We start from the raw sequence: 27804 nt of genomic DNA on the forward strand, positions 1-27804 counted from the left end.
CCCAGTTCTTTATAATTTCATTTAACCATTCATTAAACATGCATAATAATTTGTTTTTCTGCCATTCTTCTAAATTTTTATACATTTCAAATTGAGTTCCATTTGAACCAGCTACAGATTCTACATTTAACTGTTTAAATATTTTTTTCTAGTTCAAATACTGTAATCTCTTTTTCAAATTCTCTGTTAATTTGTTCAGAAAATCTTTTTCCTTCCTATACCTTTACAAGTTGTATTTTTTTTTCTTACTAATAAAACTAAAAACAGTTCACAGTGTTTGAGCAGCAAATAGCAAACAAATTGCTTCTACAGTATACATAATACAGAAATTGTCTTCTGAATAGACTCATTATAATCCAAGATGATGCTTTATAAAATATTGTTTGGTCATTTGTATACATATTCACATATATTGTTGTATTTTATTCTTATATTAATTCATTTACACAGTTTATGCAAATTGTTTAACGTACCTTTAAGAAACCACAGACCATAAAATGATTATTTAATTAAGTCTTTTTAACCACAGGATATAAAAAGGTATGAGCACTAAAAGATGGCAGGTTCTGAAGCCAAAGCAAAACCTACACTCATGTTTTACTTTATTTTTATTTTTTGGTGGTGTTAATAATAAAGTTATGTTTCAATGGACTTTGGATCATTTGCTGGTGGATTTCCTTTCATCCCTGGTGGATTTATAATATATTCCATTTGCATGGGAATGTAACAACAGCTGGTGTGTTTTTGTGGCTACCATATTGAAGTTCATTTTAAATTCATTCTTGGATTATAATGAGTCTATTCAGAAGGCAATTTCTATATTATGTGTACTGTTCAAGCAATTGTTTTGGTATTTTCTGCTCAAACACTGTGAACTGTTTTTAGTTTTATTAGTTTACTTTTGTTTTCACCGCAGTTTTCCTTTTGGATTCACAGTTTTCTTTTCTTACTAAACATTTCTTCCACATAACATTATTTGTTGTTAATTTTTCTTTAAGTTTTCTTCTTTCTCTTTTAATTCTCTCATCACACTACTATCCTCTTTCACTATTTTACTTAAATATGGTGACATTTCTTACTTTTTTTTCTTGTAAAAGATATCTTTGTTTAAGTTATAGTTCTTGGATTTTATGTTGATTTCTCTTATAAATTTCTTTCTCTCTTTCATAACATTTTATATAATTATTCTCTAAATTCCCCAACACATCTATATGTTAATTCTGTTTTTCTTTCTCTTATTTTTTTGCCAGTGAAAATAACTTCCTATTTTCTTCAGGCCAACTGTTGTAAAAGGCTTTCACAGTAATACGATCCTTCCATAATTGAATGATTCATTCCTTTCATTTTTCACTCCATTCCTTTTCATTTTTTCTTTCTTTTTATACCGTTTCCTATTCTTATGTTTTCTGTAATATGATATATTTCCATCCATATTGCCAAGTGGTCTGAAAACCCTGTTATAAGAGTTTATTCTTCATTTAAACATATGTCCTCTGAAATTAAAAAAAAAAAATCAGTTTTTAAAGCATCCCTTCTGTATGTCTATGGTTTTCTTTTCCCAAAAAAAAAAAAAGAGATTTCCACATTGTGTTACTGCAATTTAAAAGTTATATTTGTTATGTTTAGCATGATGGAAGTAAGGAATCCCACTTACATATCTAATATGAAATTTTGAATTCCTGAAAGTCGATGCTTCAACAGAATGAAGAAAAAAATTTCCAAAAATCAAAAGGGCAAAAAAATCCCTTTTTCTTATTTTTTTTTATTTTGGAGGGGGGCAAGCCTCCACCCCCAAACTTATATAAATATATACATATATATATATATATATATATATATATATATATATATATATATATATATATGGGTCTACCTGAAAATGCCGAAAGTCCTAAACACCGATGACAAGAACACTGACACCGGAAGATTGACAATGGAGAAGACTGAAAGTTGAGAATCCTGATGCTGAGAACACCGACATGTTAAGGTAAGTGTGTGATAGGAATGGGCATTAGGGTCAGGGTGTGGGTAAGGTAAGTGTGTGATAGTGATGGACGTTAGGGTAGGGTGTGGGTCAGGTAAGTGTGTGATAGTGAAGGACTTTAGGTTTAGGGGCGGGTTAAGTTAGTTACGGAAAGGGTGTGGGTAAGGTAAGTGTGCGATAGTGACGGAGTTGAGGGTTAGGGGCGGATTAAGTGAGTTAGGGTTAGGGTGTGGGTAAGGTAAGTGTGCGATAGTGACAGACTTAAGGGTTAGGGGTGGATTAAGTGAGTTAGGGTTAGGGTGCGGGTCAGTTAAGATGTTTGTATATGTATATATATATATATATATATATATATATATATATATATATATATATATCATAAGACAAAGCCAAAAATAATAGGGGAAAAAGGCCCAAAAGCAAGGATATTTTTTTATATATTATTCTAATTCAATTACAAAGTTAATAGAACAACAGGTTTTGCATGAACATTTATTTTCTGATGAATAAGAAGCATGCAACCTTAATCCTTAATGCCTGGCATTATTGGCGAACTGCAATTCTCAATGATTTACCAAAACGCAAAATTTTTATGAGTGACAGACAAAATATACGAGGCAAAACCGTGGATGTTCTACAAAAATCAAACACATTTGAGAATTTTCTTGACATGTGTTCATAAGTCAAAACTAATTTTTACTGCTTTACTAGAATGTTAACAGACTTTATTTTCCTTACCAGAAAAAATGATCCTTAGTCACTCTTTCTTGTAGAAGTTCCCATTTCCTTCCGAGGTCAGTAGAAGCATGTAGCTGAAATATAAGAAACAAGAAAGTATAAAGAACGTATAGAAAAAAGGTCCTTTATAAAGAAAGTTTAGAAGATTTATAGGACAAAGGTCCTTTATTATTTTCTGTTGTACCTACAGAGGCTATGAAGCAAATTTGACAAATGAAAATATGACTCAAATGTAAGGTCGCGTTTCATTTAACATCATGTCCTCTATAGATACTATAAATATATTTTGCAATTACTGTAATACAATTTGTCATTAAAGGAATACCAATATCATTTTTCATATATATTATAAATCTTGAATATAGCATGACAATATTTCAGATTGTCATAATGGTTAATCCTTACACTCAGTGGACAGCATCGTTGTTTTTAATCAAAACTGCTTTTATTGAAAATGCCAAATTCAACAAATAATGTCACAAACACTATAGAAAAAGCATTCTTGCAGGAATTTAATGACAAAAACAAAGAAAGAAATAAAAGAAAAATTATATATACAGTATTTACTCAGAAATAACAAATGTATACAGTTTTCAGCAGTGGAGTCTTCAAATGATACATAAAAGATTTTGTCTCATACAGTAATGAAACACATTTGCAAGATTAGAATGAAAATATAACAAAATTAGAGTATCATTTTCTGGTTTATTTCCAAGTCTTCACTTGTTATAATAATAAAACTTGTAAAGTACAATAAAATAAGTACCAGCCTTTCCTCTTTTGAATCTGTCAAACAAACACACACACACACACACACACACACACACACACACACACACACACACACACACACACACACACACACACACACCTACTTCATTAGTTTCCCTCAAACCACACAGTGCTCATAGCCAACCTCTGCCACTGAGACACTCCCCACCTGCTGTGCCCTTCCCTCATTGCTGTTACCAGGGTAGCCTGTGTATAATGCATGGCATTGGTAGTCCATGCAAGATATGGCATAGCCTACTTATACTATTGCACACATTCATTGTTACTTTTTGTTATGGTTAATCAGGCCCATAGCTGTGACTGAGGCATTGAGCTTTAGAGAGTGCCATAGATTCATAACATCCTAGGAGGTTACTAGGCTAATGAAACCAGGACCCTTATAAGCCAAGCCAAGTTTAACATGTGTTCCCCAAGGGTATCTGTTTCAAGCCGACACTAAAAATCAGCACCTATTGGCCTTGTCAAAGAGAACTACAGGTGGAACCCCCAGGGTGGATTTCCGGTTACCCATCCAATTGTCCAATTTACACTTAAATAAGGCAACCTCTTTGAGACAAATCTGTCTCTCCAGCAAGTTTTGTTGATGTCACATACCAAGTTAAGGTCTTTTGAGTGAGTTACCCATGTCACATTTGACTTGTGAATGTGCAGCATTTCCATTAAAGCTGGGTCAGTGATTGCTCTATATGCAAGGCACAGGTCACTTCTGACTAGTCTGTATGATGCAGAGTAAAGTGACAATGATTTCAGTCTGTCCACATAAGACATATCTTGAAGACCTTGAATTTTCTTTGTAACTAACCTTTGTGGTCTCTCCAATTAATGCAGGTGTTTGGAAAGGAACACATCATTGTACTCTATTATTGGCCTGATGAGGGAAGACTACAAGGGGGTTATTACCTCTTTTTTTTTTTCTGGAGGCAATGCCCTTACTTATGAAATGAGCAATATAAAATGCCCTTCTTACCACTGTGGAGACATGGTGGTCAAAGTTAAGGCTGCTGTCAATCTGTGTGCCCAGATCTCTCACTGTGTGCTTAGGGTATTGCTACGGATGTGGTAGCTTGGAACATCACCCTTGCTGAAGGGAGTGATAATGCATTTTTTATATTACGTTTAAGATCATGACTCTGGCACCCGTCATTAGTCTACATACGACCTTCTTGTAGGATGTTGACATTGCTAGGAGTTTCAATGATCACTCCCAGTTTGCAGTCATCAGCAAACTTTATCTGCCACAGTCCATTAGTCCTTTAGCCTGTACTTTGGAAGAGTAGATTCCAAACTGTAGAGGTCTCAGAGCCAATCCCTGTGGAACACCACTGGTTATGGGTCTGCTGGAGGAGTTGGAGTCCCCTATTTTGACAGCATGAGTTCTATCAGTGAGCCAGTTTGCAACCCACCTGAAAATATATGGGTCGATACCCAGCTGGGTGAGTTTATCAATGATGCCTGAGTGGGGGATTGTGTCAAAGGCCTTGCCTAAGTCTAGTTAGGCTGTATGCACAGATTTGCCCTCATCTAGGACTTTGGTGACTGTCTCAAAGAAGTCCATCAAGTTTAATGGGCATGATCGCCCTTGACAAAGCCAAACTGGGTGGGCATGACCTTTTGGAGATTTCCTATATCTTTGTTAATAAGGTCCATGATGATTAATTCCATGGCCTTGCAGATAAGGCCAGTCCTTCTAATGGGTCTATAGTTCCCAGGGACCATGGATGCACCCGCTTTGTGCAAAGGGATGATGGTAGTTGTTTTCCATTCTGCTGGGACAAATCCAGTGCTTAGGCTATGATTGAAAAGTGTACCCAATGGTGAAGCTAATTCTCTCATTTAACCCATGTAGAACACAGCCTGGAATGTTGTTTGGTCCCACAGAGGCTGTATTTTTGTCTTTGGAGAGGGCATTTAAGACCTGCTCTTCAGAGAATCTAGGTGTATGGGGTGGAGACAGGGGAGTGAAATTGTGATATCCACAGGGTCTAAATATGTAGCACCATTAACTATGAGTTCAGCACAAATCTGGGCTTTAGCTTTTAGGTTACAGATGTAACTAAAGAACGCCTTTTGGTTATTCTTAGTTAGAAAAGCTAATTTAAATTCGTAGTTAGCTTTGTAGGATTCAGGACTTCACTAGGAGTCTTATTTGCTTGTTTAAGTTGAGGAGGGAGTGTTTCCAATTTTGCAACCATTTCTCCCTACTCTTAGGCAGCAATTTCTTTCTCCTATTGTATAGCCTGTTAATGGCAGTTGTCACCAGGCAGGTTTGTTTTTCCTTAAAGATCTTGCTATGGTTCTATCAGGTACAGCAGAGTCAATACAATTTTACGTGTGCTCATATAAAGCATTGGTGTATAACTCAGCATAGGTGTCTGTTCCATCAGTGGGGGAAGGGGCTATGAAGCTATATATACTGTCACATAAGAGGTTGTAATTGGTGAAGTTTTTTAGTCTAGCTGTTTCTAAGGGAGGGGGTGGTCTTGTGTTATAGTTACTTCTAGCACACACGGGGGGGGGGGTGCAGCGGTCCTCCATGTTGGTGAGCACCAGATCCAGGATGTTTGTGCCCTTTGTGGGTGTTTCAACCAGTTGGTCCAGGGCACTGGAGTTAACAAATTCCAGGAACCTTTGGGCAAGTAAGTTAGAACACTTTTAATTTACCCAGTCAATGGATGAGTAAATAAAGTCACCCCAAACCAGGGTCTCTATTTGTATCTTGATTGACTCAAGTAGATCCAAGTAGGCTGACTGGATGGCCTGCTTCATGAAGGGGGTCCTATAGCTGTAATGACCTGAAGAGGGGTCTTACCTATAGTCAATTGCACCTGAAGTAATTCAAGGAAATTGTGCAGTTTAACCAATCTAGAGGTTTATTTATCTTTAATGAATATTGATACATCACCTCCTTTAGTTCTCATGCCTTCAGTTTGTGGTCTGAATGTGTGGAAGGAATGTTGCGACCACATGGTACACAGTGCCTGATTTTGCCATGTATGGTCACCCCCTTCAACTGGATCCTCCATAATCTCCTCATTAGGCATCTCTTCTACTGCTGGCTCCAGTACATCCTTTCCATCAATATCAGTCTCCTAATGTATCTCTCTGTATATTAACATGTTGTGTTACACTGCACATAAGGCAATTATCTTACAGCATGTGTGTGTGTGTGTCTTTGTGTGTGTGTGTGTGTGTGTGTGTGTGTGTGTGTGTGTGTGTGTGTGTGTGTGTGTGTGTGTGTGTGTGTGTGTGTGTGTGTGTGTGTGTGTGTGTGTGTGTGTGTGTTGTGACCTGGTGAGTGTGGTGAACATACAGAGAGGGGATGGTGTCTCCACTGTGGTGTAATTGGGTAGAGATGGTTCCTGATGGTTGGTCTGATCACGTGTGTGTGGACACAGGTCCTGCAGAAGTTGCTGCACTGTACATCTTTCTCTGTGACAGATCCAGTGCACCCTTAGGAGGTGCATTCACTGACCATGCATAGCCTTGTACACAGGGGCATTCCCTATGAGTAATGTAAACAGCACAATCAGAAGCTGACACAGAAGATAGCATTCTCCATTAGCAAAGACATGGTGAGCAGCAGAACCTTTGACACTGGAAGCAAGCATGGAAGATGTGATACTTTGAACCTAGGCCATCTACTGAACATCCCACAATGGGCTCCCGCACTAAAAGAAGACTACTGAGCAGAAGAACAGCAATGGCCACACTGTGCAGTAGAACACATTCAAGTTGAGTATACAGACACCACAATGTGCCATTTTAAAATTTATTATTATTATTTATTTATTTTACATGTGTTTACCAAGAAAATCAGACTGGGTATGGATTACATTTTCAGGGGAGACCCAGGGAGAAAAGCTCCACAAAGATTAGTACAGCAAATACAATAAATACAATACACATGTTAATAAAGTACAGTACAAAGTCAAACATTAATAAAGTACAGTTTCATGGCCAAGAAAGTAGCAAAAAGTAAATATGCTATAAGGAGCACAGCGTGTTACAATAAACAATACAGTTGAAAGGATATTTTGTTCAGTCATTTGGTTACATTCACATGCGTGAATGCATGCTTTAAAATGTTATATGCGTGGGCAAAGTCATCTCTATGGTCATCATGCAGCCTATGCAATACACTGATCATTACTATAATGGCAATGTTGCCATCAGCATGTTTCTGTATGACTGCCCTGCACACCTGTTGTGTGTTGATTATGCAGACACTGAGCTCAGGTGTGGGGCAGGAACCAAGGTGTTGCAGGCAACCAGTACACTGGCCCTTACATTCCTGCCATGCTAATGAGAACTGCCAGCTCCTACTGTTTGGTTACACATGCAATGGAGCAGTGCATATGGAAGAAGGTGGAGACTTGCCTGCAGAAATACTGAGCCTGACAAAGGCACTGTGGGTACATATTGTGCTGTTATGGTTGTCATCATCATCAGACTCAGATATTTCCCCCAAATAAGGCATGCCTACATCCGTGATAGAGGACCCAGACAAAGCACCTATGACAACATACACACATCACACACAAGCACATCAGTGCTACTTTGTAAGTCTCCTAGATTCTAGTAATACTGCAGCTGTAAAACTTAATGTCATACAAAAAATGTTGGCTGCATACCTTAACAGCTGAAGACCTGAAGAGCTTATAAGAATGAAATAACCATATTCACTATGGGACTGGTTGAGGCATGTTGCACTGCATTTGATATATATATATATATATATATATATATATATATATATATATATATATATATATATATATATATATATATATATATATATATGGGTCTAGGATACATGCTTGACTAGCATATGTCTGACTCACAAAACATCAAACACACATACACGAAAGCGCTTAACATCAAAAAGGGCTTCAGTGTATGAGTAGTTAAAAAAAAATAAATCTACATTTCTGCAGGGTGGCTTTGCCCCCCTGCACCCCCCCCCCCCCCTACTTTATTATTCTCACTCTGAGATCGCACTACAGTGGGAAAAAGGGAATTTCCCTTACCTGCACTGTAGTCCAAACTACGAAACAGGCACACATACACAGAAGCACTTGTCAATGTTAAGTGTTTTTGTGTATGTGTGTTCGATGTCTTGTGATTCGGACATATGTGTCCGGATCCCAAATATACACACACACATACACACACACACACACACACACACACACACACACACACACACACACACACACACACACACACACCTATAAGGAAATACTCAGCATCACTCTCTGATATCCATGTATACCTGTTTTGGTTAGGGGTAATGATGCAGGCAGACCTCCACTCACAGAAAGATGCTCCTGTGCAAGGTTGATTCTCTTGTTGCTGGCACGATAGATCATGTATGTGGACCTATGGCATACTTGATCATGTGATCTGTCATGGCCATAAAAAAGTTTACCTGAGTAACAAGGTCTCACCACACATGTTTGTAAAAAGCTTGTCACTCTTGTCGATTATCAAGACCTTCAGCGATTTTCATGGATGGCCTACAGCAAGATGTCAGTCTTTGCCTGGGAGGACTTCTTCATTCTTTTCCTTTGTTTGTAAATGTGAGGAGAGACATACGCTAAGCTGTTAGCCTATGGTATCTGCCGCACCCATATCTGAGTACCTCCATGCAGTCCACAGGTAGCACTGGTTGCACAACACCTGATATACAGTAAAGCACATGTCCCACTAACAGTCCCTGCCATTTGGCAACAGTCTGTTGCCAGTTGTAGGTGTACCTCTACCACATCATGCTGTGTAACATGTAGCTGTAAATCCTGCAGTTAGAATCTGAGTGGATCTCTGCTTCCTTACACATGTTCCATGTATCAGGGCCCCAGAAGTCATACATAAAGCCTTGACCGTACATGAGGTGGGATAGAGCTGAGATCCCATGTACCCTGTCTATTCCTTATGGTGGTGGTTTGCAACATCTGATATGTTTGTACATTTTTGCTTTTTTTTTTATTTCTCACACCTTCATAGTAGCAACAGATTTCACAAGCAAGATGTATGCTAACACCATAGCCATTGTGTACTGGTATGCACTCTCTGATGTCTATGCACCACAACATAAGGTTGAGGCCCATTACAAGCCATCCTCTGTATGTCACTAACAAGAACTGTGATGACCTCCAGGTAGAGTGGTACACATACATGTTAGTAAGAACCACCCCACCCTGGGATAGAATAGCATGTTGCAGCTTTATTACACTTCAGTCCATATCATTGCCATTGGATTTCGCTACCACCAAAAAAGACGCACCTTGAAACAACCCCCCCCAAACAACATCAGAAAAGTACAATTTGAAATACAATTTCTATTTCACAAGCCCCAAATGAGAGATTTTTTTCCTAAAGCAATTCCCCCAACAACCCAGTAACAGAAAAAATCTCAAAAGCATGACTTCTCCCATTAATTACAAGAGATAGAAACTTGTTGAAAATTTCATCCTGAGTGGAATCACTCTTTTCCAAGAATAATGCATAGTTATAAGGAAAAAAATAAGTGGCTTCAACAATTGTCTGCATAGCTGGAGTCATTCCCTGGGGATTCAGTATGTATAAATGCTTGACACTCCTACTTTGTTTTCAAAGGCTGGCTGGAACTTCTTGTTCCAAGGGTTTTTATACCTGCTAAAACATTTGCTTCTTTTAAGCTAAGTCCAACTAACTGACATCCAAATGTAACTAACATTTCAAATCCAAAACAGGATCAAATTAAGGTGGTTCTGCTCAATGCCAAAAGTCTCAGTAATAACAAACTGCTCAAGCCAGAGGTTCTTTTGTATTTGGAAGGCATTCATACACATGTATGCATGTATGCATGTATGTATGTATGTATATGTAATTACTGAAAAAGGGTCTAAATGTTTACAACTCACTCCTTCTGTACATGGGTTTTCTGTATTCCATGCCTTCAGTACTGATGGCAACTTTGCTTGCATGTTCAGATATGTTAGGGGCTACCTCCCCTTCAGAAAGATTCCCAGAGACCCCCAAACTGAACTTACTGAGCCCCCATATGACACTGAACAAGACAATCAGTTTATATCCTGTTACAGCCACACCCTCTATGTCTCCTGAAAGACAAGGAAGGTTCCCAAACATATTTGATGAACTTCTGATAAACAAGAACTCTGATATTTTGGGAGATATTAACTGCTCCACAATAAAATATAGGGCATGCACCTAAAGTGTAGGATATGCCCAGAAGATTTTAGATTTAAACCAAAACTCCCTGAACCAGACTGTTAACAAACCTACTAGAGGACATAATATTCTTGACCTGATCCTTACAAATATAGCATTGCCACGTATTATTCATCAGGTATCTCCTTCCAGGGTTAGGTGAGATTATAAAATAATGACTATCACTTTCAAAATCTGTGAACCAGCTGAAACCAATATTTCAGAATTCAAGGATTTAAGTTACTAATTGCATCACATTTTATGATGAAGTTTCAAAATTCACTTCTGCAGCATCTTTCCAGACATTGCTATAGCAGGTAGCTTCAACAGGAAGTTCTATGCCCACTTAGATAAATGTATAGAACTGGTAGTCCCAACCAGATCTAAATATAATGGACAATTTACAAATACCCCCCATTACTACCATCACTACCACCACTGTTAGTACATTAACATAAACTCTACAATGAAAGAAAAAAAATGAAAAGTATAGAGCAGATAAAAAGACCCACATATTCATAATGGGACCACCTACTAATAGCCTAATAGCCATTGGCAGCGTGCTAACAAACAAATTCATTTTGAATTTCACTGCAGAGACAATGGTTTTAAGCCTATTAATCCCTAAATCACTACCCCCATCACTAAGGAACATATACTAAACGTGCTCTGCTTTCCAAGACCAAACATATTTCATCTGCAGACTCTAATAATATACTGGTTGTTTAATAAACAGTACTAAACAAGTCCTGGCAGAGTCATTCCTTAAACACTTAACATGAGCTTAGCCAAAGGTTTTGTCCCTGAAGTTGGGCACACAGCAGTAGAGATGCCACTCCATAAGGGCAGCCCTACCATGGACCTCTGTACTTATAGTAGGCCCATAAGCTTAATGAGTCTCATTTGCAAAGCTATGCAACATATTACAACTAACCTGATAAATTATGATATTAGAAATGTCACCAGGATAGACCTGTAGCATTTTGGCTTTGTCATTACTAGGTCCTGTTTAACAAATTTGGTTTACTTCTTCAAAAGAGTAACACAAGCAGTTGAGAGCAGTCATGCTACCCTCTCAGCATACCTTGAACTGGCCAAGGTATTTGCCAACCCCCCATGCTTTAATAGTTAGTAAGCTAAATGCATTATAAAAGGATTTCTATGTAGTACGACAGACAGTGACTAAAAGACAGAAATCACACATGCACATGGCAGGTGCCTCATCAGAGAGTATGAAGGTGACCAAAGCTGTTCTACAGGACTCAATGCTGGGACCACTTTTGCTCAGCACTTTTCTGATCTGCAGACCATGAACCATGACTTCTGGCTATACTCGGAAACATGGTCAAGTCTCCTTCTGATGCTCAGACCCTTAAACAAAAAAAAAACATTTACACTCATAAATATCTGGTGTACTAAAATGGTCTCCAATTAAATGCCTAAAAGAGCAATACTGACACATTTGGTAGGCAACACCTTTCCAGCATATATCATGGATAATACCTCACTTCAAAATGAGAATGTTATTAGTGATCTTGAACTGTGGTTGATAATCCTCTCTGCTTTGGTCACCATGTAGCGACAATAATCAGTAAGCCCTTCAACTTAGCACAGCTGATTGCCAAATGAAAATCATTCAAATCTAACAAGGTCATTGTTTGCTTATATTTAGCATTGATTAGGTCAATTTTCAAATACAATGCTCCCTTTGGGTTGTACTTCACTAGACATAATTAGACAACTAGAAAGTCTCCAAATCCTAAGAAGATCATGACCTTAAAAACAGTAAACTACCAGAAAACACTGTAAGCACTAGACCTGTATTGAGTATCTTATAGACTCTTAAGAGAATATCCATGGCTTGCCTTCTGAGCTATCTGGGACTTATCAGTCCTGCAGTTTTTTTGTATTTCTACAAAACATATAGTCCCAGAAGCACAAGAATCAGGGATCTAAATCTTCAGCATCAGATAAATAAAACATGGTGAAGTGACAGGTTCATTCCACAACACCTTTCTTACCTCTGGAATAAACTCCCCCTGCAAATTAAGCAGTGCTACACTCTTATCTTCCATCAACTGGGACATGGATAATTGGATGGATGTTGGCAAATTTACCATAAGATTAATTGGCCCGACCTTCCTAAAGAGAGGACATGGATCTAAGGGTCAGCACTGGCAAGGTGTGAATGGTCATCCTGAATTTCCTATGATGCTTTAAAAGGCACTTTGTCCTCACTACACTCAAAAACTAAGGAGAAATATTTTGAAAAGCCACCACCCACCCCAACAACAGTGAGCAATATTTTCAAATTCAATTCCCTAATCCGAGTCTAAACATGATAGAGAAACAGTTTGAAAAATAATTACTCACACAATCAATAGGGAGACAAAAGGTAGACAGCAGTCTCAACTATGCAGTCCCTGATCTGAACAGAAGTCCTGTATGCCTTAGCTCCAACAAGCATACCTCAATATGCCATGTGTAAAGTAGTTTGTAGCCCCTTAAGTTGTCCTGTGTCTTCCAGCCAAGCTCAATAGATAGATGATAACCCTCCCATAATGACATCAACAAAAGCAACAGCAAAAACAACAGTGGAAAAACACAGGTCTTTAACTAAAAATTTCCCCAGCATGTCCAATCAGTATGCCCTGAGCACTCACTTCAGTTATTGTAGATATGTGCATCCTAAATATGTAATCCTTCTTTTCTCCATTTCTAATGCTTCAAGTCAGCAAATTCCACAATGTGATGAACAATGGCCACAGCAGCATTTACAGTGAAATTTCAAGGTTCATAGAGAAGAAGTAAAGTCAGCGAGCCAATTATAGGCGAATGTCTTTGAATTTCACTCTTTACATAATGTTCACTGGACCAAGGTTGCACTGTAAGGTTCATACCTGATCGTGTACCCATGTGCAAAGCATCAAAGCACAATATGCATGAGTGGTTGGGTCACCGGCTACAGTGGACAAATTGATATATTAAACAGATGTCTCAGGCCCTAGCAGAGATGAAGAGCAATATTGAAAAGAGATGTAGGTTGCATAGGCTGCACACAAGCATATCATTGTGCCATTCACAACCAAACAACACTCTTCCAGACCATGGATTTATGTACCACTATATGGCAGCAGTGCAACCTATCATGCTGAATTTGCCTATTGGTGTGTATATGTGTGTTTCTGTTATTTGATGCCTGTAGTTTATGTTGATGTAAATGTTCTATCATGTTCTTGTAATTTGTGACCTGTGAAGTAGACATGGATTCTGAAGGCAGTGATGGTGGAAGGACTCCCATGTGGTTCTTTAAGGAGTTTAAAACATCTCTGTACTTAATATACAACAATCACACAAAGCCCCTGAAGGGATCCTCTTATGAGGGTTCCCAGTATATGATGGATTCCTGGCACTGGCTTACTAGGGAGGTGACTGCAGCAACATACATCACATGATCAGGTGAATACTACAGGCACCACTACAGTGACCTAAAGAGGTACCACCTTGATGTTCTTTACCAATGGGAATAGGAGGTTAGGGAAAGTTCTCTTGAGTTCATCAGTAAGTAAACATGACAAATGGAATTTAGTGTAATGTAGTGTAATGTGGTAATAACTGCCAGGTCAATTGTAGCGCATGTGATTCACATACAATTAATATTTATTTTTCTGTTTTGCAGAACCTTGTCATAAATAGGATTACAGCCTCTCAAAGGTATATGGAATGTTTCCATATGCAAAAGTAAGTATATATCAATAACAGCATACCATCATATAGTTGCTACACTGACATATGTCTATAATAGGGCATAAGTGACATGTTCCATGCATACCACCTGAAGGCCCTATCCCTGTATTCTGTCCCTATAGGCTGTTGAGGGGAGATCTATGCCTGGCATGCAAAGCATTGTCCGACCCCTCTCTAATGGACCTCCTGCATATCCACAAAATAAACATCACCAGAATTACCTGTTCTAAACACTTAAACCTTGCTTGTGGTATGAATAGGACCTGCTAGAGAGACAGGTTTGTATCCTAGAGACTACCCTTTCTCTGGAACAGGCTCCCCATCCATGAGAAACAGAGTTCCTCCCTTACCCAATTCAAATGTAACTTGGGCAACTGAATGGGGAACAGGAAATTCATCCCGGGTTTGGTACCTATGTCTCTAATAGACACAGGCAGCCTGTAAGTGGTTCTTCTCCCAGACCCCTGCTTTTAAATGTTTGACCTCCAAAGCCCCTGCTTGTACTTATCAAGGGTACCAGAACTTGTCAGAGATTTGAGATGCATAGCTAGGCTTAAAAAGGTTGTAATACTGCACTGTTGCCACTGTTGCCACTAATGCCAATCAATCTGACCACTGACCACTGACCACAATGTACAGATTCACATGTACTGCTAAAGCAGGGCTGTTCTACCCTCCCGACCTGTATGTGGTACTAACTCTGTTAGTATAGGGATTACATGCCTGCAACTGCTTGTTCTTTCAGCATGCCATATTTCATTTTCTACCACACACCTGGGGCTTTGGTTCCATAAATTGGTATGTCCAGTGCCATAGCCCTGCCATTCCTACAAGATACACCAGTCTGATTGCCCAGCATACTAAATGCATTGCCCCATCCTAGTCTGATGGCAGAGTAAATTTTATATATCATACCCTGGGCATGACTGCTTTTAGCATATTCAGTTGTGCACTGTTGCTTGAAATATCTAATACTGCTTGACTGACAATTCATGAGTGGTGCCCATGTTTAGGCCACTGTTTTTGCAGATGTTACTGTGTCTCTCTGGCACAGTTCATATGCTGTCCTTTAGTGTCTGTACACTAGGACGTCCACCGTGTCCTTTCTTTTCCCAAGGCCATACAGCATTGCACCGGAGGTGGCCCATGCCACCTTCCATTGCCTCTGCAGTCACACATTTCACCATATGCATTGTAATCCTACATACACGTGGGATCTCTGTCTAAAATAAACATCCTTCTGCCACCCTTCTGCCACTTGTGACCAACTGCATGCAGTTCTACTCATTAGTCTAGCAGCTCATCCATATCATCCATATTATTATGGCTTGCATAACAACATTTTACTTCTACATGTATGTTTACTCCTGATAGTGTTACAATGACCTGCTGCACCTCTCTCTCTCTGTCTCTCTGCCTCACCAGCCTTCCTTTATATTTATTTGATGTTTGTTGTTTTATTTCTTTCCATTTGTGTTGCTATTTTATAGAGTGTCAGCACAGTAGTGCTTGTGATTCTGTAGCAGTTAAAACACCATTTGTCAGTCTTGTCAAGCATTAGTAGGTTTCTAGTTGCCTCCAGGCCTTCCTCTCTACATGTTGACAAAGGTTATCCAAGTGGGGGCAATGACCTCTGATGATGTGTTACTGAGCTGGGTGTTGACTCATTCTTGGAGATGCCTCTGTTAACTTAAGATATGTCACCTGTTAGGAAATGGAGGAGGTGATGTTGATGGTTTTGATGGACTGGTGACTTGTTATCAGTACTGGCCACCTGGGGAATATCCCCTTCTATTATGGGCAGAGTCACACCACTATTTGGCTTTGCCCATTGGGCCACAAGTGTCTGGACCTGGAATGGATGGCAGCCTTAGAGCTGACTGACCTTTGGTTGGGTGCATCTCTGGGCAGCATAACATGCAGCTGTCATCCCTCCCTATCCCCCATCAGTGTGCTCCCTTTGTAGTCCAATTCCTCCCATCACCACTTGTCCTCCTGTCTGACACTCTCTGTGTCTTTTCTTTACATCTTCCCCCCATTTGTATGAGCACCTCCCAACTTGATCTTTGTCTGTGTTCTGTGTTTGCCTGAACTGCTAACATCCATATATCTCTTTCCTACCCACATCTTCCCTTTACTGCTTTCCCCAGCTACACTTCTTAAACAATGAACACCTGTCCCACAAAATGTACTATTGCTTCCCCATCCTTATCCTAGTTTTTCCCCCCTTGTCCTTCTCTATATTACTCTAGTTGTGGTTCCCTTTTTCTGACTACCTTATATACTCCCCCTCCCCATTAAATTGGAAAGTGCATTGCTAAGAAGCCTTTATTATGGTTCCCAACAGTTCTTATAGCAACTTGACTGTCTGCATGTGCATGTGCATAATCATGGGTATACTCATGTGCATGTGCATAAGCATGGGTATACTCATGTGCATGTGCATAAGCATGGGTATACTCATGTGCATGTGCATAAGCATGGGTATACTCATGTGCATGTGCATAAGCATGGGTATACTCATGTGCATGTGCATAATCATGGGTATACTACATTCATAATTCTGAAATCTGCAAGTCACATGACCGTCATCCTGCTATGCTCTTCTTTACAAAGTCTGTATATTATTTCCCAAAGAATAGCTTACTTAGTTCATTTCTGTCATATGAATTGCCTCTTATTACATTAATAATTTTCTTCAGGCCACATTTTGCTTCATCAGATGTGCTAATTAGCCATTGGAGACCCATGTGTGTGACATTGCTGAACCCTAGAACATGTAGTGCATTTGACTTTCAATGAAAGAACAAGGTAAAATGCTGCAAAATGCTGCAATGGGCAATGCTAATTACTGTATAGATCAACAAGGTTGCATTTTTTGATGCACACCTACTGATGTAGTGGTTGGTTACCTTTCTGTTACAGTCATAAGCTGGGATCACGAATCAGCCTGTGATGCAGGAAGGGTTCGCTGGGCAAGACAAAAATGAAAAAGCCATTCATCACTGTAGCACAGCTCTACTCCCCAGCTCCCAAGGATCTGCTAACCTCTTCTTTCAGAAGTTGGAAGATCTGCTTTAGGAAGTGAACTGTGTGGGATCAGCCATTAAGAACCAGGGACCAATAAGGGTGCATTTGGTTTTGCATTTGGGGATCAAAGACTAAATAGTAAAATAGATGATTTCACTCACGAGAAAAAAAATAAGGCTATTAATGTCTGGATACAGCTACTTTAGCTATCATATGTCATACAGATGATAATACATGGACATCTGTTTACTCTGAACTAATTTAACTCAAAAGGGGTGAGAGCAGTGTCAACAACTTTAGAAACAGACACCTATGGTTTATACCAATAAAAAATGTTTAGACAGAAACCTCATGGACAGAAAGCCATTTCATTTCTGTGGCCTCAGCTAAGAAAACTAATTGTAGCTAATTACCAGACTCTTACATAAGACAATATTGATAACATAAGTTGTTATTTACAAAGTGAGTAGACTTTGTTTGGCTTACAGATGATAGACATTTAGGAACCTTTTTTTCCTGAGGACATTCAAAAGGTGTTAAAGGAGGCTAGAAAACGTTCTACTAGAAAATCACATTTGGCAAAATGGAGGAGATTTTTGAATTGGTACTTCAGGAAAGTCCAGGATGCATCCAGAAAAGAGACCCCTCTTGGTTCTCCATTATCTGTGTGCGTTGCTCAAATTAGGCCTATGTTACACTTCTCTCGTGGTGCATCTATCAGCCATTTCTTTTTGTCTGCCATTAGATGTCCTTTCTTCCCTGTTTCAATTAAAACATATTTCTAAAAGGGTTGTCATGTATTTCCCCACCTAAGAAACAGGTGGCAAAATAATAAGATCTTAATTTAGATCTGGAGAAGCTAACCTTCCATCTTTTGAACCCACTTTGCAGGATAACTTGAAATTCTTAATATGGAAGACTATTTTCTAACTGTTCTGACTTTGCCTAAAGGGAATCTGTGATACAAGGTCTTATGTCTGTCCAAGTCTTTCTCATTTCCAGTCTTCCACAATCTCTAGCTGGCATGGTCATTCTCTGCTGCTAGCCCATCTTCCTCTGACTCCCCATCGGTCTCAACTGCCATTATCCATATTGCTGAAAACTGCAGTCCCTGGACTAGATCACCCTGTTTCCTAAGTATTATATTACGTAACATAGCATGCATGGTCCTTATTTTGCCGCACGTTGCAGGGTCATACTGCAGGACACCACCAAATGTATCCAGGCAGCAGAACTGTGACTTAAATAGCCCAATTTCATGAAATATTTGGTTTCTAATATTTGAATGGGCATGGTTGTAATCTTGCTTTGTTGGATTCTGTGGGTTTCTCACTGGTGTCATGAACCAAGGTGCTAGCTACAAGGTCCAACATCCCCCACTAGATGTCCTTTTCAAAATCACCCCTTTTAAAGCTTTGGCACATGTCACAGGTGGGCCATATGTGTGAATCTTGGAAACTAGCTGAGTGGCCTGCACACACATATTGGATGATACCTTGTGCATTACAGACCACCTGGAAGTTGATGGACTGGTGCCCTTCACACTTTATGTACATCCTTTCTAGTTTACCAGATATTGCCTTTTATAATCTGGGTTACACTGTATTCAGCATGCATCAGACATATTACTGAGTATAATTCCCCTTTTTATATGTACCTAACATGGCATATCCAACAGCTGGAATGTCCACAGAGGTTCCCCACTAAAGGAATGCAGGGAGTAAGCAATATGTCCTATACAGAGTGCCTCAAAGCTCTATCCCTGAATACCGTCTCCTGCAGCCTGTTGAGGCGAGAGCTATGCCTGGCATAAAAGGCATTGTCGGACTTCAGCCTGATGGACTTTCTGCATATTCACAAAACAAACAGCATTCTAAAGTCTTAAACCTTACCTGTGATATAAATTGGACCTGTTAGAGAGACAGGCATGTATCCCAGAGATTACCCCTTCTCTGAACAATATCGCCATACATATAAAGCAGAGTTCCTCCCTAACTCAATTCAAATGTAACTCAGACAGTTGGATGGGGAACAGGAAATCCATCCCTTGTTTGGCACCTCTTTCTCATATGGACATAGTCAGCTTGTAAATTATTAATTTCTCAGGTCTCTGCTTGTAAATATTGAATCTTCCAAGCCCCTGCTTACATTTGTCAAGGGTACCAGAACTTGTCAGACATTTTGAGATGCATGCCTAGGCTTAAAAAGGCCCCGGTGGTCATAAATAGTACACACTTATGAACCTATGGGTGCAGTCTATGATCCCCATTACCTCAGGTAAATGGGGTATAGCATAGAAGTCTCACATAGTACTAGCTTACCCTTCTGGAGTATGTTTAAACTATATATGGTTCCCTCACATGCTGAAGCATAGCATTGAGAAATTGGTGGAGTATGCTGGAGAAAGAAGCCTGTGGAAGCACTACTGGGTCCCAAGTAGGTCACTGATAGGTCCACTAAAATATGGAAAGCGACACATACTTTACATACTTAGGTTACAGGAATGGGTTCCCCATGATTCACATGAGGCTGCATTGGAGGCTGATACACATGCATCATTTTTGTATGGTATCCCTGTTCATTATGTCAGTTTCATGGAGGCCATGAAAAGTTAAGCATTGCTGGAAGACCCCACACCTTGGGGGATGGAATATGGCTCTGGCACCATCAGTAGCTGTTGCAACATTCTCTTGCAGATACTAGGTTACAATGACTTTGAGAACCTCAAACATATTTTAAAGTTTTCCTCTGACTGAATGCAAGAATATGGCTGAATTAATTTCAGACTCAGGCACAGCTTGGCTGTACATTATTTATACATTTAATAATTGCTCCTTCATGTTTTTTTTTACTTCATTAGCTTACAGCAAGGCTCATTGTATGATCATTAAAATTCATCTCTTCTGAGTCCGGTTTGCAAACCAGCCACATTATATTACAATATTTTCTGAATTATTGCACTTAGCATGATGTTGCAAGGGATTATGAATATTGGCTTCATATTATATATGTTTTTTTTATTTGTAATCTAAGTAAACCCACTGGACCCAAGTGTCCCTTTTCAGGATTGGCCCTCTAAGTACTGTCTGTTTAAATGGATTGCTCAGATTTACATAATAAACAAATGGGTGCAGAATGAATCAATGCCTTAATCCATGATTATAGGAAGCAGCTGTTATAAGCTCTGTTTTTAAAACGTCAGACAAACAACTTAGTTGAAATGGAAAAATCCAAACTTCCCACCATCAGAAGAGATTTATAATTTCTTGGAAATTTTGACAAATAAATACATCAGACATCAGAAAGGAAAAGCTTTTCAGATGTTAACAATTTTCTTTAGTGGACAAAAACTAATGTCTGGAGAAAAATAGGCCATATGACTAGGCATCAAAACAAAGTAACTCCATGGATCCCAATATCATTGTGAAATTGAATGCGAGTCTTTCCTGTCATGACTTCATAAAGCAATGTTCCTCCTTCAGCCAAACTAATTCACCTTCATCTAATAATCCCCATGATGCCTCCTCTGCCTTCCCATGTGCTTCTTCTAATCCTACTAAATGTATTCCTCTCTTCTCTTTTTGTTACATAAAGAGACAAGAAATAGAAAAAAAATATTTGATTCGATTCCTTGCTATGAGGACCAGTTACACCTCTGGGTCCACTTACTTTCTAAAGAACACCCTGCCATCCTCATCACTAAATATTTAAATAATCTATATCACAAAATACTTTTCGTTACATCTGAAAAAATACAAAAATAAAGCTACATCAGAAAATGCCAAAACATTCCAATTTCTCAAACTTTCTGACTTTAAGCCAGTTTCAGTTATTTTTCTGTCTTAAGAAAACACTTTGAAAATATAGCCACTTTAGAAATTTCTTCCTACATCCAGCAGTGTCACTTCCTCTCAAGATAGCAACATGGTTTCTAGAATGGTAGGAGTGTAGTGACTGCAGTCTGAACCTCTTTTGATGATGGTCCCATTAATACCAATGGATGGAAATCTCAGTGGTGTTGTTTTCATTCTCCTTATCAAACTGCATGACTCGAGGAACCACACTTTACTTCACGGTTTCATATTATCTATGCATACAAATGAAAAAGCTACAAAGTGACTGAAAGACTTTACTTTAAACGTATATTCCTAGTTAAAGATGGCTTATCCCTCTCTTTCTCTACAGCTTGCTCATTAAGGGGTCCCAGAATGGTCAGTCAGTAGTCTCCCCTGCTCTACTCTCTGTCTTTACAGACTTCCTTATCAGTTACCCAAAATACAAATCCTCTTATATCTATATGAAATGTTCATTTATAGGCTGACCCCCTCACCATTAGTAATAAAAATCTTCTTGAAAATGAACTTCTCTTTCTCTCCTCATGACTTAAAAAAGATGCAGCTCATGCTTAACTTTAAATAAACCAAAACAATGCTATTTGGCACCAACCAAAAACTAGCTTATCAGATAAAGTTCAACAACGTGGCAATTAAAAAAGCTTTCAGCTAGCTCAGGAATTGACTTGATCCAAAGGAAAACTTTCAGCATCACATTGGGATAAGCAAGGGAAACAACTAAAAACTTTCATTCTGACATCAATTACTTCATACTCCCTGGCTCCTGGATCCAGATTAGGTGCAGAAAAAATCAATTTTGTTTACTCAACTAAAATACTGCCTCAGCACTACTGCAGCAGCCTCTAAGGAAAGTCTTAATTCCTTATAAATCACAGCAAATAACATCTGCTGACTTATTAAATTTGCCCCCTGTTATGCACTCCACTGCCTAGTCGTAACAAAAATCAAATGACTTCTAATCTGAGTGTAACACAGTCCTGGCATCTCTTCTTTATAAATGTCTTAATTTTAAAACTTTATCCTTCTTCTCTAACAGGCTTATACTAAAGATATCTCCATGCAGTCCAAGATCACTTCTGCCCAACACAGTTTCCCACCACTGTTACAGCTTATCTGTACTTTCTCCATATAGGAGTCCCTTCCTGCCTTTGTAAAACATAGATATGTAGGGTTATGACTGATTCTCCTGTTGTAACCATGTTATTATAGGTTCAAGACATAGATGCCAAGAAAAAAAACTCAGGAGGTGAATCATGATATCCATGTTGAGAACACATAATAACCGGTTATGAACAGTGAGAGTCAATCATAACTCCTTGTAGTACATAAAGTTTTATCTTCTCCATTGACTACCAATAACAGAAAAAATAAAAGCTAAAGTATTTTACCAAATTTGAAAGCCAGGTATTACTTAGTGAGTGCTGTTGCATAGTCAGCTATAAGTATAATTGCAGATAAAAGTCGGTGCATTTTTTAAATACTGCCCTAATTTAAATAAGTGACTTACAGACTGATGTCTGTAAACTTTGTGATGCATGAAGAAAGATATTCAGGGACAGCGGAGAGTGACAGAATGCCCCTTCCTTGATAATGGAATGATAGATCACTTAGGGTATGTGTAACAAATGTTTCGCACCTTCTGAAAGCACTACTATGGTTAGGCTCAGACAACGTAAGCTTGTTACAGTTTTTCTTTTTTTCTGATTTGGAGCATAATCAAGGTGCTCCATGCATTACAATTTTATTCAGTCTTTTGATAAGCACTTAAAATGATCTATTTAAAATACATGCTTCCAAGATTACTACACCCATACATTATTTGCATCTTTTCGCCTGTTCTAATTATTTACATCTACTATCAAAACAGATTAATGTAATTTCTCTACTTCTAAGGACTTTTCTGTGTCCCACACTTTTCCGTATTTTCTTCTGGTTACATTGATTTCAGGTTTAGTTATAAACAGATTAACCAGGCAGATGTTCACGTACAGTAAGTTGCAATCGATATTTTAACTTATTTCATTTTCCTGATTTAGGCATATTACATTCTTAAAATAAACTAGTCTGGTTGTTGATTCAGTGAGATGCATTTATCTATGATGCTGTACTATTTTCCACATGCTGTTCTACTTTTGATAGTGTCTACACATATTGAATTGGAGTTTACTGCATGCACTCATGTACCATTAGCTAATGACACACTTCCCTGCAGCCACAAACTTGTGTTGGCAAGTACCCTAACTCCTACTACCCTGATACCCATGCACTACCAGTAAGCTAACTATCCCTCCCAGAACCTTGACCTTTACCCTAAAACCAATGCCCGTTCACTCCTTAAACCTAAAATCCCCTTCCCTCCCCTCTCTAGCCCTGACTCTGAGCCAACTCCTGATAGCTTCTTAAACTTAAAATCCTCCTCCCCTCCCTAACCCAAACTCTAAGCCAGTTCCTGTTTACTCCCTAACCCTAACTCTAAGTCAAATCCTGATTGCTCCCTAAGCCTAAAAAACTGCTCTCCTCCCTAACCCTAATTGTGAACCCACTCCCAATCACTCCCCAAACATAAAATCATGGTCCTCTCCCCTTCCTAACCCTTACTCTAAGGCAACTCCCAATTGCTCTGTAAACTTAACCCCCCCCCTCCCTTCCCTAACCCTAATCTAGTGGGCTAACTCCTGGCCACTCCCTAAACCTAAAATCCCTCTCCCTTCCATAAATTTAAAGTCCACTCCCCATTTCCCTTTCCCACTTATCATCTCCATCATGACACCATGCTGACTGCTAAGTCAGCTGATTCCCAGAACTCTAGTTCACACTTAAGCAGTTGCTCAGCCAGAAAGGCATACATGGCAGTCAGTGAGTTGCTGGATTTCGAGCAGCTGGTGCCCAAGCAGCTGTAAAGGTCCCATTGAACTGCCCTTCATTCTGCAGTTCTTACCTAGTTTGTTTGTGAATTATGTTTATGTGTTGTACAATATTTTCACTTTATCACATTTTAATGTCTTTGTTAAGTGTGCATGTGTATATATATTCTGACTACGTACTCATGTGGATGATATAAAAAGTATCCTGATAAATCAGTGGCATACCCTTTTTAAAAAAATCCAAATAAAATTTTAATATATATATATATATATATATATATATATATATATATATAGATTCCTATTACAAGAATGAAAGTTCACTACTTCGAACTTGTAATAGGAAGCCTCACTTCTGCGAAAGTTCACTTTAATGAAAGTGAACTTTTGCATAAGTGCACTTCACTGAAAACACTGCAGTACAGTGGAGGACATAAAAAACAAGCTATGTCTTCCACTGTGGTGCGATAGTTACGGACCTTAGGGTTAGGGCACGGGTTAGGGTAAGGGGATAGTTAGTAAAGCTAACCCCTTACCCTAAACCATGTCCTAACCCTAAGGTTCGTGACTATCGCACCATAGTGGAGGACATTGCTATGTCCTACATTGCGCAGCACAGAAGTTCAGTACAACACCTTTTCGTTGTACTGAACTTCGCGTAAGTGCACTTTCGATTAAGTGCCCTTTTGCTGCAGTGAGCATTCCATGCACTATTTCGAATTAGTGAAAATTCGATCCAGTGTATGGAACTCATATATATATATATATATATATATATATATATATATATATATATATATATCATAATACATTTTGATGTTCTTTATCTGATTGCCACCTTGTCTCTTCAGACTAGTAATTTTTCCTGAATTTAAAACAGGCATTTTGTTTAGTTATGTTCATAATCTCAAAAGCACATGAAGCCAGAAAAACATGCCTTGTTGCTGGTCCCGTTTGTAGTGTGGGGTCTCTTGAGGGGAGACAGCCTTCTGTAGAAGTTGGCACCTCTTTTTCAGTTGTTCTGGGTCTAGTCTGTCATATTGTTTGCATGGTGCTGTGGTCTGGATATTTACTGTCTTAAAATTTTGTTGAAGTGAAGACAAGTACTCAGTTTTCTTAATCAATGGAAGAGCCTTTATTAGGCAAATGAGCACTGCTTACTTGACTGAGTGCAGGTAGAAATGGTCAGAGTTTTTCTTAGGAATTTTGAGGGTGGATACAGGGTAGGTACTTCCCATTGCATCATAAGGGGCTTGTGGGAGAGTGTTTAGATTAATGAGGGCCCCATGTTGTCATAGTGGGCATCATCCTGTGTGCTTGGAGGCTGGTGTTTTAAAAAATCTTATGCAGCATATATTTCATTTAAATCACACCTAATAAAGGATCAAAGAAAACTGAGCACTTGTCTTCATTTTAACAAAATTTTAAGATGATAGCAGTTATCCAGACCACAGCACCACAGAACCAACGTAACTACATCCAGAATCACTGAAAAGGAGGTGCCAACTTTTACAGATGGCTCTCTCCCTTTGAGCGACCCCCACACCACAAACAGGACCAACAACAAGGCAAGTCTTTCTAGCTTTAAAACTGTAGCTAAGGTTTATTCTTGCCAGATTTTGCTTTACTCCAAGGACCTACGTTGGGCCCAGACTTTTTTTTTTAATCTCAAAAGCACAGCACAGCAATGTGCTGAGCTGACTGTGAACAATGTTAAATACACTCAGACTGAAGATATAGCTAACCTACTGGCCAATAAATTTAGCTCTAACTTTGCTTCTCTCTCATTACTGTCCATCCCTTACAATATACCTGAAATACTTGAAACTGGTTTACCTCTAGCTACTACACAAGATCAAGTCCTAAAAGAGTTACCAGATGCTAAAAATACTGCACTGATGGGTCCTGACAATATCCCTGGATGCATCTTAAAAATTATGAAGCATAATTTAGCCACACCCGTTACAACACTATTCAATCTCAGCCTCCATGTAGGTTTGGTACCAAGCAAATAGAGAACAGCTACAGACATTCCCCTGCATAAGGGAAGACCTTCCATAAACCCATGCAATTACAGACCCATAAGTCTGACCAGACTCATATGCAAAGCCATGGAAAGGCTTATCATGAAATTAATCAATCAGGACATAGGGAACCTCCTTTCTCAGTTTGGATTCATCAAGTTCAGACCTGGACAAAGCTTATGACACAAGTCCCCACTCAGGCATGGTAGAAGAGCTAAATGCTAACTGGCTCACAGATAGGAAGCAAAGAGACCAGTCACCAGTTGATTCCCCCATGGTTCTGTGTTGGGATGTCTCCTGTTTGGCGTCTACTTTTCTGAAGTAAAAGCCAAAACCAAAAGGCTTTGGCTAAGTTTGCAGATGGCAGCAAGCTAGGAGAAGTCGTTTAATCCCCAAATGACTTATCCATCCTACAAGAAGGTTTGTATCAAATAAATAACTGGTGGCAAAATCATGGCGTGAAACTAAATGCCAAAAATTGCAGTATTGTATCCTTTGAGAAGTCATCTACCCCCAGGGAACTACCACATTGACAATACACCCCTAAGATCTGACCCAGTTGGTCAGGATTTGGGAACTTATGTGGACAGTGACCTAACATTTGAACAACATGTGTCTATTGCTCTAAGAAAGTTCTTCAATATTGCACTGCTTATAAACAAAGGGATTGTGTCGAGATCTAAGGATGTTATTGTCTCCCTTTAGGCCATTCATTGAATATAATGCCCCATTTGGCATGTATCTGTTCAGACACATGCAACAACTGGAATGCCTATAGAAAAACTTACTTAAGGATACAAAGCCTAAGAAACATGTTTTACATGGACTGACTCAAAGTCCTGTCATTATGCTGTGTATCCTACAAACTAAGAGGTGACCTTTGTCTGGCATATAACGCATCCTCTGATTTATTACTGATGTATTTACTGCTCAACAGCAAGTCAAATGGCATCAGAATTACTCAGTCTACAGATCTAAACCTCTTCTGCAACATCTACGGAACTGTTTGGAGGGACAGGTATATTTCACAGAGGATGCCATTGCTATGGAACAGACTCCCAATCCACATAAAACAAAGTTCATCCCTGACCATTTTCAAGTGCAAGTTAGTTCTATGGATGGGAAACATAAAATTTACTCCAGGAGTTCCCACTGTGCTACTAATGGACAGATGCAGCTCTTAAATGCTTTATCCCACACATGGGCCACCTCAAATTATTTCTAGTATGATCCCAATTATTCTTATTAGGGGCAATATATACTTATTGACCATGGAATGGGTAAGGCCAATTTATAAGTAAATGGGATAGGTTATTTTTAGCACAAAAAAGGGAAACTGACTATATGTAAAATGGCCCGCAAGGGCAGCTAGCCTACCATTTACCTATGAACCTATAAACTGTTTCAAGTAAACCATGGCCAGCAAGGGCAGCTAGCCTACTATTTACCTATGAATCTATAAACTGTTTCAGGTAAACCATGGCCAGCAAGGGCAGCTAGCCTAATATTTACCTATGAACCTATTAACTGTTTCAGGTAAACCATGGCCAGCAAGGGCAGCT

The 27804-nt window shown here is 39.0% G+C and overlaps 1 protein-coding gene across 1 annotated transcript in view; it reads right to left on the reverse strand.

Moving 5' to 3' along the window:
• SORCS2 (sortilin related VPS10 domain containing receptor 2) overlaps positions 1 to 27804 on the reverse strand; it is a 2271537-nt gene that overhangs the window by 1129715 nt on the left and 1114018 nt on the right. Inside the window, exon 4 of the mRNA XM_044063564.1 lies at positions 2723 to 2796. Within this exon, the coding sequence (XP_043919499.1) occupies positions 2723 to 2796 (74 nt within the window). The remainder of the gene's footprint in view (positions 1 to 2722; positions 2797 to 27804) is intronic.

Source organism: Protopterus annectens, chromosome 2.part1 (assembly GCF_019279795.1).
Source record: "Protopterus annectens isolate FY-2018-M chromosome 2.part1, PAN1.0, whole genome shotgun sequence".
NCBI lineage: Eukaryota > Metazoa > Chordata > Ceratodontiformes > Protopteridae > Protopterus > Protopterus annectens.